The 13425-nt window shown below is 32.2% G+C and overlaps 1 protein-coding gene across 1 annotated transcript in view; it reads left to right on the top strand.

Annotated features, from left to right (window-relative positions):
• Positions 1 to 13425, top strand: part of Su(P) (prostaglandin E synthase Su(P)) — an 82280-nt gene that overhangs the window by 15076 nt on the left and 53779 nt on the right. The window contains exons 3-4 of the mRNA XM_089104593.1: positions 737 to 946; positions 12147 to 12346. Coding sequence (XP_088960719.1) covers positions 737 to 946; positions 12147 to 12346 — 410 coding nt within the window. The remainder of the gene's footprint in view (positions 1 to 736; positions 947 to 12146; positions 12347 to 13425) is intronic.

The following is a 13425-nucleotide window of genomic DNA, read 5'->3' as shown; positions in this document are numbered from 1 at the left end:
TAGTGTAAGGGAACCGAAATTATTCATTTGATGGAAGTGTTTTTAGCACTTCCAAAGTGTTTTTAGCAACACCAAATTTTTAGCAAGAAGTAAAGAACGATATTAAAGCCTAAAATGAGCAGAAATTAGTAGGAATAAGAAGCTAAGGAAACATACAGAAATTTCTGTGAATGAAGAGATTAAATTTGTAACAAATAGACAAGTGAAACAAATAATAATGAAAGGAAATGAATAAATAGGTTGTTATAGCTAATTGGTGCTTTTAAAGTTTTATTCATCCCTCAATTTCCTAGTAATTTGAATTTAATTGATTTAAAAGGAAGGTACTTTAGTAAAATAATTATTGCGATTACGTAGAAGACCTAATTAAATGGTCACCAATATCTATTATATCCAGAAAAGTCCCCCCCCCCCCTCCTCGAGGCAAAAGGAATGGGGAGAAGGCTCCCAGGATTTATTTTATGAATCTCTTTTTTTATTTCTTTTTTAATTTCTTTTTATTTCTTTTTCTAATTAATTGTTTCTCTCATGATTTCGTTCTTGTCTTTATAATTAGAGGTTGACAATTGACACGCATGTATTTTGGGGAAAAGTTGTTTTGAAATCAGTTGAGGAAAATCTGTTTTGAAAAAAAAACATAATCAGTTTGAAATTAGTTTTATATCAGCATCAGCCTTGTCCCTTTTGCACCAAAGTTTGAATATTTTTTTGACTAATCAATATTAAACTTTTTCAGATATGTTCGCCGATTGATAAAACCGGTATGAAGTTAGTTTTGTATCAGTACCAGCCATGTCCCTTTTGCACCAAAGTTCGGGCATTTCTTGACTACTATGGCTTTGCTTATGAAGTTGTTGAAGTTAACCCAGTGATGAGAACCGAAGTCAAATGGTCAAATTATAAAAAAGTTCCAATTGTTATTGCTAAGGTGGCGGATGGATATCAGGTAATTTACCTTCTTCTATTTTTTTTATCTTTACTCTTCTATTTTTTGCTTTTCACTTTTTCTATTGACGCAGGTTCTTTCAGGAGCCGAAGCAGAACAATTTGGAGCGTGTTCGTTTTGGCAGTCAGATTGCTCGTCACTGATGAAGAAGATGTCCTCGTGTGGGTTAATATTGGGTTTGTTTCTGGTTTTCTTTTTACCGAATTTAAGAGAGAGAGAAATGGTTATAATAAGAATAAAAAAGTGAAAAAAACATCATACTTTATAATCAGAATATTTCGACTCCACTTTCGGGAGCCTTTATCAACAGGGAAAAAAAGCACAGTATTAGTAAGTAAGTAAGTTTATTTGTAAACCGCAATATAAAATAAATACGGAGTAAAAAAAGAAAAAACAAAATAATATTATGCACAAGGAAATAATAAGGAAAACACAACATAAATAACTTAACAATATCCATTGAATCACTAATCTGGAAAAAAATAAGTGAGGGGATCACTGGCACATATCTTCTTTGGAGTATTGGTCCTCAGATCCTTAGCGATGTTGTTAAGCAGCACTAGAGGGTCGATAAGTCCAAAATGAGAAATAATCTTGTGATTTCTGTACCACCTTGGCAAATATAGCAGGAATTTACAATATTTAAAATAGCCTCTCCTTAGCGGAAGACGGTCTTTTTTGTGCATTAGATGCTGCAAACCGGAAAGAAAAAGAATTGCAGGAGAACAAAAACTATGGTAAAGTTTATATAAGCCTCGCCGGCTGTACCTCCCTCTATTAGGCGAGATTTTACCATATGAGAATCGAATGCGCTGCAGAGCACTAGCAACCAGAGACGAGCATGTAGTCGAAAGTGTATCAGAAAAAGTAATCCCAAGCCATTTCAACTTTGAGACACATTTCAGCAGCATTGTACCCCCAATTAAAAGAATGGCTGGATTTGTAATATTAAAACACCGGAACTCGCATTTTGGAGCATTTACGGAAAGTCCACTCGTAGTCAAGGCACTAATCAGAACATTTGGGCTAATTGTGGAAGCCTCACCATGTATGACTAGCTCGGAGAACACCATCAGCTTAGGAAATGTGACTAACAGCACCATTTTCTAAAAACACAGTAGGAGACAGCATTCGCAAACAGTCCGCAAGCACAGTTTTAAAAATATATGGAGACAGCGCACCACCTTGCCTGACTACCTTCTATACTGAGATAGGTTCGGATATATCAGACATCCATTTTAACCAAACCAACGAATTGGAATACCAATACTGAAGAACTTTTACTACAGAAGAATTAACTCCTGCTTTAACTAAGCAGTGAAGCGCTTGCGAATGTACAACATTGTCAAAAGTGTCCGATATATCAACCGAGCCAAATCAATGGGGCATTTTTTGCATTTTTGCCAAAACTAGCAACTGACCCAGCATATTATGGGCTTTATAACAACAAAAACTGGCTCTGAACCCAACTCGATAGTCAGAAAAATCACATTTAGTCAAAACTTCATCCAATACGACATACTCGAACAGCTTGCTCATGAAGCAGGACACTGTAATTGGTCGATAACTTGAACACTGATCTACGTCCTTTCCCTTCTTAAAAGCCCGATAGATATCACCACTAGATATTGACAATATATGGACTTGCCGAAGAACCCGAGGAACAGTATTATGCAATAAGAAAGAAAACATGGACTGGATAGAATGATTAAATGTAGAAAAAACACGAGTAAAATGAGCAAAAAATCACTGATTTTGATAATCAAAACGGTGGCAGATACACACTTACTGTTATTAATTACATTGGACCAAGACTTCCAATTCGAGGGGTCATCCGAACCATTCAGGCGGGCCAGACGCAAAGAAGATCTAAACTGACGTTTCGAATTTCGCTTAATTTTAAATACTTTATTAAACTTGGGCCGATCACAAGTAATTCAAAGGCGGAGTCCAAACTTCACGCATTGTTTAGCTTTTTTCACTTCTGGGAATAAATTCCATAACGGTTTTCTGGTGCCAAATCTAACACGGTCAACAGGAACTGAAACTGAAGCAGCTGGCTTCAAACAATGCACGATCTGGTAATAGTAACAATATAAATCAATCTTAGCTGTCGTTGACCTTACAGAGGTTATTAAAGTTACATTAAACGCAACATATAAAGAAAGAGAGAAACAAAAAACAAAAGAAAAAAGATAAAACAAAAAAGATAAAAAAATAAAAGAAAAAAGATAAATATAAAGACAACAAAAAAAGGTTATTGAGATGTGAGTTTTATTTATTTGTCTGTTGTCTGTTTTTCTCTCTCTTAAATTCGGTGAATGGAAAAGCAGTGCTGGTCTAAGGACTTACTTTTCATTTTACTTTTGCTATTTTCTACCTTCTTCTTTCTATTTGTATGTTCGACTTTCTATTAAACTTTTGCTTTTCATAACTCGAAGCAGGTTCCAACTGGAGCTGGAGCAGAAGAACTTGAAACAGGTCATCTCAGCAGCCAGTTTCCACTTGATGAGAGAACTGCTCTTATGCGGGCTAATATTTGGTTTGTTTCTGTTTTTGATCAAATTTGAAAAATTCGTTTCTCTGGTTGACAATTTCGCATTTTTAATGAATAAATAAATAAGTGGTAAAAATAAGTAAACTGGCAGAAATAAACTAGGTAGAAAGCAGAAATTAACTAATTTCTGGTAACCTTGTTTTAGTTTTTGCTTGCTTAAATCTTTACGCCTCTCTTAGAAACGCTTTACTTTTTTTGTATCGACAATTTCGCATTTTTAATGAATAAATAAATAAGTGGTAAAAATAAGTAAACTGGCAGAAATAAACTAGGTAGAAACCAGAAATAAACTAATTTCTGGTAACCTTGTTTTAGTTTTTGCTTGCTTAAATCTTTACGTCTCTCTTAGAAACGCTTTACTTTTTTTGTATCGACAATTTCGCATTTTTAATGAATAAATAAATAAGTGGTAAAAATAAGTAAACTGGCAGAAATAAACTAGGTAGAAACCAGAAATAAACTAATTTCTGGTAACCTTGTTTTAGTTTTTGCTTGTTTAAATTTTGCTTGTTAATATGGAATTAAAAAAACTTTTGCATTTGTAGGTGAAAGTAAAGAACTAAAAGGAAGTTTTTGAGTAAAAATTTTATTTGTAAAAACGGTAGTCGGTGTTCCTCCCCCCCCCCCGGAAAACTCCCCTCCGCGCAAAATCTTCCCCTCTGAAAAATTCTCCCCGCGAAAAATATCCTCCACCCTGAAAAAATCCCCTCTCACGGAAAATTCCCCCGGATATCCCCCCTCATGGAAAATTCCCCCGGATATCCCCCCCCCTCGTGGAAAATTCCATCACATGCAAAATTGAGCAACCATAGAGAAAGTTCAAAATAGGTATCTCAAAATGTCTAACAGATGTCCTACGGGGTAACAAAGGACCAGATATCAAAAGCAGTTTTAGGACAGAGGGTGGTTAGTCTCCAATCACTTTCGACTTATAAAAAAAAAACAGCTCGAATATCCGATCAAGAAGCATCCTCCGAAGTTTCTATGACCATGAGGGAAGGTTGGGGATGAGGAAGGGAGACCCCCCCCCCCCATATGAAATAAATTCTGCTCCTTTTGGCGTTTAATGTTACTTTTTACTTTCAAAATAGTAGCGTAGACCAGAAATATTCCCAGAAATCAAAATGTATTAAATGTCAATTTCTAATTTTACCCCCACCCCATCACGATCTTCAATAGAACTAGTTCTGTATCAAACAGTTCGTGGTAACGAACTGTAAGTAAGGAGCGACCCGGCTCAATAGTAACCGAAACTCTAGAATACAGAATTTTGATACCAACAGATACATCAAAAGAATCAAATTTTTATGCTGATTTCAAATATATAAGTTTCATCAAGGTTAGATATACCCATCGAAAGTTACGCACCTGAGAAAATTTGCCTTATTTTCGAAAAAATGGGGAAACTCTCCCTAAAAGTCATATAACCTTAATGACACACCATCAGATTCAGCGATCAAAATCACACCATCAGATTCAGCGTATCAGAGAACCCTACTGTAGAAGTTTAGAGCTCCTATCTGCAAAAATGTGGAATTTTGTATTTTTTGCCAGAAGAATGATCACGGATGCGTGTTTATTGTTTTTTTTTTCAGGGGTGATTTTATCGACCCAGTAGTCCTAGAATATCGCGGGAGGGCTCATTCGAACGTAAATTAAAAGTTCTAGTGCCCTTTTCAAGTGACCAAAAAAATGGAGGGCAACTAGGCCCCCTCTCACGCTCAGTTAGTTCCCAAAGTCAACAGATTAAAATTTTGAGATAGCCATTTTGTTCACCATGGTCGAAAAAGATAATAACTATGTTTTTGAGGGTGACTTAATCCCCCATAGTCTCGGGAAGGAATGCAAGTTATGAACTTTGCCTAATGTTTACATACCGTATAGTATTGGTTATCGGGAAGTATACATACGTTTTCAGGGGAATTTTTTTCTGGTAGTGGGGGGGGGGGGGGCGGGGTCGCATGGGAGGATCTTTCCTTGGAGGAAGTTTTCATGGGGGAAGGCACAGTGCTATGAAAGGAGGCCGGATTTCCCAGAATAATTAAAATAAAAACAACTGAAAAACTTTTCAACTGAAAACTTTTCAACATCAAAACTTAAAACGAACAGAAACTATTACGTATATGATTGGGTTCGCCCCCCAGTCAATACCTCACTCTTTACGCTAAAGTTTTTTTAGTACTTTCACAAGAGCTATTTATCATAGGCAACGCAACCGCGCTGCCTAAGTAAAGAACAATGTTGGCACAATGTATTGTTTTTTTTTTCTTTAGACCAGGGCACTTCGTATCGAAGGAGTTGTCGTAGAAACTAGGAAAATGGCTCATTCGATTGGAAATTGGAGTGGCTTGTGCCCTTTTTAATAGTCGAAAGTGATTGGAAGGCAACTAACACCCCTTCCGCGCCCACCATTTCCCAAAATCATCCAATCAAAATTTTGAGATAGCCATTTTGTTCAGCGTAGCTAATTTCCAGATGGAAATTATGTTTTTGAGGAGGACACTCCCCCACAGCTCTCAAGGCAAGGGCTTTAAGTTATGCCCTGGGGGCATATAAGATTTTTATAGAAAGCGTTGTCGTAGAAACTTCAAAAAAGGCTCATTCGATTGGAAATTCAAAGGGCTAGTGCCCTTAGTAATAGTCAAAAGTGATTGGAGGGCAACTACCCCCCTTCTCTTGCCCACTTTTTTCCCAAACACATCCAATCAAAATTTTGAGTTAGCCATTTTGCTCATGTAGTTGAAAGATCTATATTGATATTGACAAAATCAGTTTTATAAAGCATAATCAGTTACGATAATCAACTGAATAATCATTTGAACAACATGAATATCATGCACTTTATAATCCTTCTTTTTATTTTAATTATTTGGATGTTATTGTTTTGACAAAATCAGTTAAATAAAGCATAATCAGTTACGATAATCAACTGAATAATCATTTGAACAACATGAATTTTTAATTTCTTCTATCATTCCAGCTCTTGGTGGATAGAGCATTGATAAAGTCAATCTAATAAACGAATAATTAGTTGGAAGAACTAACTGGATAGATAATTGCTTGAGTGAAATGAATTTTATCGCAGTCACTTACTTCATAAATAGACAAATAATAATTTGAAATTACAATGTCATTAATTAAAAAATAATTGATTGAAGAGATGGGCTGAATAATTACTTGAATGAAATAGATTCTTAGTTTTTTTTTTTCAGGGATTGGCTCATAACCACATTGTTAATACTAGTTGAATGAATAAGTAATGAGTTGGAATATTTAACTCAAATAGCACTGAATGAAATAATACTTCAACGTTTTGATAACACATTATTAATATCAGTTGAATGAATGAAAAATCAGTTGAAATATTTAACTGAAATAAAGCTTGAATGGCATGTATTGCTAGTTAGTTATTTTGTTATATCCAAGGCAGATGATGAATTTATGATGCCAATTAAATAAAGTGAATAATTATTTGAATGGATTGAAATATCTAGTTCATTATTCTTCCTAGCAATATTTGGAAAATATGTCGCTAATAGCTGTTGATTTAATTGGATTATCTGTTGAAACATTTAATTGTATATTCACTAGAATGAAAGTTAATTCTTTTGAATTGCGGCAACTGATGAACACTAAGTTAAGGCACACTGATGAACTGATAATTGCGGCAAATTGTGGCAACTGATGAACTGATATAATTTCGGCAACTGATGAACTGATAAGTTAAGGCACATATCATTTATAAAATAATCAATTGACGAATCTTTCACATCAAATGAATTTTTAATTTATTCTTTATTACAGCCGCTGGTTGATAGCACATTGGTGTTGTCAGTACTTCAACCAATTAATCAGTTGATTAACCATTCAAATGAAATTAACTTTTGATTCATACTTTATTCTAGCAATTTGTTGATAGTACAATTGCTAATTTCATTACTTCAGCTAATTGTTTATGACAAAACATTGAATTAGTCAATAATCAGTTGATTAATCAGCTGATTGATCATTCATATGAAATAAATTTTTGATTCATTCTTGATTCCAGAAATTGATTGATAGTACATTGATAATGTCAGTACTTTAACCACTTCTTTATGATAAAGTATCGGATTTGTCAATAATCAGTTGATTTAATCATTACAATGAAATTAATTTTTAATTCATTCTTTATTACAGCTGCTTGTTGATAGCACATTGATGATGTCAGTACTTCGACCAAGTAATCAGTTGATTAATCATTCAAATGAAATGAACTTTCGATTCATTCTTTATTCTAGCAATTTGTTGATAGTACATTGATATTTCAGTACTTCAACCAATTCTTTATGACAAAACATTGAATTAGTCAGTAATCAGTTGATTAATCAGCTGAATGATCATTCATATGAAATGAATTTTGATTCATTCTTGATTCCAGAAATTGATTGATAGTACATTGATAATGTCAGTACTTTAACCACTTCTTTATGACAAAGTGTTGGATTTGTCAATAATCAGTTGATTAATGATAACAATGAAAATTTTTAATTCATTCTTCATTACAGCCGCTGGTTGATAGCACATTGGTTATGTCAGTACTTCAACCAATTAATCAGTTAATTAATCATTCAAATGAAATGAACTTTTGATTCATTCTTTATTCCAGAAATTTGTTGATAGTATATTGATAAGTTCAGTACTTCCGCCAATTTTTTATGACAAAACATTGAATTAGTCAATAATCAGTTGATTAGTCAGCTGATTGATCATTCATATGAAATGAATTTTTGATTAATTCTTAATTCCAGAAATTGATTGATAGTATATTGATAATGTCAGTACTTTAACCACTTCTTTATGATAAAGTATCGGATTTGTCAATAATCAGTTGATCAATCATTACAATGAAATTAATTTTTGAGTCATTCTTTATTCCAGCAATTGATTGATAAAATATTGATAATGTCAGTTTTTCAACCACTTCTTTTTGATAAAATATCTTGATTTATTCTTTATTCCAGCTATTAATTGACAATACATTGATAATGTCAGCACTTCAACTACTTCTTTTTGACACAAGATTTTTATCAACAGTCAGTTGATTAATCATTCAAGTGAAATGAATTTTTATTCATTCTTTATTCCAGCAATTGGTCGATAATGTCCATACTTAAACCACTTCTTTGCGACAAAATATCGATTTTGTCAGCTATCATTCAAATTAAATAAATTTTCGATTCCTTCTTTATTTCAGCTATTGATTGTCGATACATTGAAATTGTCAGAACTTCAACCGTTAATTTTTCAAAATTTGTCAACAATCGGTTGAATTAGTCAGCTGATAAATCACTCAAAATAAATGAATTTTTATTCATTCTTTATTTTACCAATTGGTTGATAATGCCAATACTTTCACCACTTCTTTACGACAAAATATCGAATTTGCTAACAATCAGTTGAATTAATCAGTGGATGAATCATTCAAATGAAATAAATTTTTGATTCCTTCTTTATTCCAGCTATTGATTGTCGAGACATTGATAATGTCAGTCAACCACTTCAAACTGATTTCTGTTTTGACATACATGATTGTCAACTTCAACTCAGTTGACATTAGGTCAGTTGATTAATCACTCAAAATGAAATGAATTTTTATTCATTCTTTATTCTACCAATTGGTCGATAATGTCCAATACTTTCAACCACTTCTTTACGACAAAATATCGAATTTGTCAAAAATCAGTTGAATTAATCAGTTGATTAATCATTCAAATGAAATAAATTTTTGATTCCTTCTTTATTCCAGCTATTGATTGTCGATACATTGATAATGTCAGCACTTCAAACATTTCTTTTTGGCAATTTTTCAACAGTCAGTTAAATTAGTCAGTTGATTAATCACTCAAAATAAATGAATTTTTATTCATTCTATATTCTACCAATTGGCTGATAATGTCAGTACTTCCACCACATCTTTACGACAAAATATCGAATTTGCCAAAAATCATTGAATTAATCAGTGGATTAATCATTCAAATGAAATAAATTTTTGATTCCTTCTTTATTCCAGCTATTGATTGTCGATACATTGATAATGTCAGTACTCTAACCATTTCTTTTTGACAATTTGTCAACAATCAGTTGAATTGGTCAGTTGATTAATCACTCAAAATAAATGAATTTTTATTCATTCTTTATTCTACCAATTGGTTGATAATGTCAGTACGTCCATCACTTCTTTACGACAAAATATCGAATTTGCCAAAAATCAGTTGAATTAATCAGTGGATGAATCATTCAAATGAAATAAATTTTTGATTCCTTCTTTATTCCAGCTATTGATTGTCGATACATTGATAATGTCAGTACTTCAATCATTTCTTTTTGACAATTTGTCAACAATCAGTTGAATTGGTCAGTTGATTAATCACTCAAAATAAATGAATTTTTATTCATTCTTTATTCTACCAATTGCTTGATAATGTCAATACTTCCACCACTTCTTTACGACAAAATATCGAATTTGCCAACAATCAGTGGAATTAATCAGTGTATTAATCATTCAAATGAAATAAATTTTTGATTCCTTCCTTATTCCAGCAATTGATTGATAACGTATTGATAATGTCAGTTTTTCAACCACTTCTTTTTGATGAATATCTTGATTTATTCTTTATTCCAGCTATTAATTGACAATACATTGATAATGTCAGCACTTCAACTACTTCTTTTTGACACAAGATTTTTGTCAACAGTCAGTTGATTAATCATTCAAGTGAAATGAATTTTTATTCATTCTTTATTCCAGCAATTGGTCGATAATGTTCATACTTCAACCACTCCTTTGCGGCAAAATATCGAATTTGTCAACAATCAGTTAAATTAATCAGTTGATTCATCATTCAAATGAAATAATTGTTTGATTCCTTCCTTATTCCAGCTATTGGTTGTCGTTACATTGATAACGTCAGCACTTCAATCATTTCTTTTTGACAATTTGTCAACAATCAGTTGAATTAGTCAGTTGATTAATCACTCAAAATAAATGAATTTTTATTCATTCTTTATTCTACCAATTGGTTGATAATGTCAGTACTTTCACCACTTCTTTACGACAAAATATCGAATTTGTCATTAATCAGTTGAATTAATCAGTTCATTAATCATTCAAATGAAATAAATTTTTGATTCCTTCTTTATTCCAGCTATTGATTGTCGATACATTGATAATTGTCAGCACTTCTAACCATTAATTTTCGAAAATTTGTCAACAATCAGTTGAATTGGTCAGTTGATTAATCACTCAAAATAAATGAATTTTTATTCATTCTTTATTCTACCAATTGGTTGATAATGTCAGTACGTCCATCACTTCTTTACGACAAAATATCGAATTTGCCAACAATCAGTTGAATTAATCAGTTGATTAATCATTCAAATGAAATAAATTTTTGATTCCTTCTTTATTCCAGCCATTGATTGATAACGTATTGATAATGTCAGTTTTTCAACCACTTCTTTTTGATAAAATATCTTGATATATTCTTTATTCCAGCTATCAATTGACAATACATTGGTAATGTCAGCACTTCGTCTACTTCTTTTTGACACAAGGGTTTTGTCAACAATCAGTCGATTAATCATTCAAGTGAAATGAATTTTTATTCATTTTTATTCCAGTGATTGGTCGATAATGTCCATACTTCAACCACTTTTTTGCGAAAAAATATCGAATTTGTCATTAATCAGTTGAATTAATCAGTTCATTAATCATTCAAATAAAATAATTTTTTGATTCTTTCTTTATTCCAGCTATTGATTGTCGATACATTGAAATTGTCAGCACTTCAACCATTAATTTTCGAAAATTTGTCAACAATCGGTTGAATTAGTCAGGTGATTAATCACTCAAAATAAATGAATTTTTATTCATTCTTTATTCTACCAATTGGTTAATAATGTCAGTACTTCCACCATTTCTTTACGACAAAATATCGAATTTGTCAACAATCAGTTGAATTAAATCAGTTGATTAATCATTCAAATGAAATGAACTTTTGATTCATTTTTTATTCCACTAATTTGTTGATAACGTATTGATAAGGCCAGTTTTTCAACCACTTCTTTTTGATAATATGTCCAGTTTTTCAACAATCAGTTGATTCATTATTCAAATGAAATGGATTTTTGATTCATTCTTTATTCCAGCTATTGATTTAAAATACATTGATAGTTTCAGCACTTCAACCATTTCCTTTTGACAAAACATTATTGTCAATAATCAGTTGAATTAATCAGTTGATTAATCATTCAAATGAAATGAGTTTTCTGTTCTTTCTTCATTCCAGCAATTGGTTGATAGTACATTGATAAAATTGAAAATCAGTTGATTTATTATTCCAGTAAAACGGAAACTTTGATTCATTTACGACAAAATATCGAATTTCTCAATAATCAGCTGAATTAACCATTTGATTAATCATTTAAATAAAATGAATATTTGATTTATACTTCTGTTCCAGCAATCACTGGATATTACATTGATAATGTTAGTCGCGCCTTTATGGTGAAAATATCAAAGTGATCATTAATTAGTTTAATAGATCAGTTGACTTATTATTCCAATAAAATGGAAATTTTGATTAATTTTTTTTCTTCCAGCAATTAGTGGATAGTTCACTGATAATATCAGTCCTTCAATCCCTTCTTTATGACAAAAATATGAAATTGGAGGATTTATTAAAGTTTTATCCAATGGTGGAGTTTGTTGAAGATGGCACGAAAAATACGGAAATAATGAACAAATATTTCTTAATGCTACAGGACTCGCTACCAAAGGGTAAAACTAAGGAAGATATAGTGTAAGTATAAATAGAGTCATATTTTTATACCCTATTGTATATATTAATGCCCTAATGCCATGGACTGAATCTCGTTTGTTATCTTTGTGTTCTTGGGCCCCTCACCCCCTCCACAAGAAGGAAAAATTGTTTGAGTGATAAAGTTCCCAGGGTTCATATAACTTATGGACGAATCAGGTACAAGATTTTCAGGTGAGCCTAGTTATGGAATTTTGAAATCTCATATTAATTACATTTTAGCTTCGTTTAGTCTCATGGATTTTTTAAGCATATAAAATAACTGTGTTTTTATTTATGTTAATCTTTGTTTCCATCCATGAATTGAAAAGTAATATTTTTCGTTAATAAAAAGGCAAATAAAAATTCTTTTGTATACATTTAAAAATTCCGTGTCGGCTATGTAAAGACACTTACTTTACGGCTATATTCAGTATTCTGGTGACATAGAGCTGAAAATTAAATGAACTGAGAGTTCAGCTGTTTGGGGCAGCTGATAATTAAATGAAGATATCGTTTACAGAGAACCTTGAATTCTCGAAACATCCTGTGCGTGCACTTTGTTAAGGTATATACTTCTGGAATTATTTATGAAAATATGGTTTAAGATTCTTTTGATCATTTAGAGAGGTATTTGATCAGTTTGATTGCATATTTCCGTTGTGCTACTATTTTTCTGGTTTCTGTTGACTTGTCTCGAAATGCTCTCTATACCAAGGACATGATGAGAAATTATCCTATCAGTGTGCCCCCTACCACTTCCATGATAAACACACTTTTTTACATATATATTTTTTGGTGATTTCTCTGATTTGCTTCTTCTATTGGATTCTTTTTTTATTATTGTAACTGACTTTTTTCTTGATACGCCAAGGGCACTTTTGAACGCCATCTATTTGAAAAAATTGATAAAGTGCTAGATGACAGTATATAAAAAACATGATATTTTATTAACCAACTCCACTTTCAAAGGATGGCTACACCTTCTTAAACTGTTTTCTTACAAATGCTACCTATTTTGATAGCCGTAACCCCTCTATCCCCCCCCCCCTGAAAAAAACTTGTGTATGTTTCTGCTCTAG

Source organism: Artemia sp. Qi Xiang Cuo, chromosome 18 (assembly GCF_049724085.1).
Source record: "Artemia sp. Qi Xiang Cuo chromosome 18, ASM4972408v1, whole genome shotgun sequence".
NCBI classification, from domain to species: domain Eukaryota; kingdom Metazoa; phylum Arthropoda; class Branchiopoda; order Anostraca; family Artemiidae; genus Artemia; species Artemia sp. Qi Xiang Cuo.
Note: the sequence above shows the minus strand (reverse complement) of the source record. Positions and strands in the feature narration are given on the sequence as shown.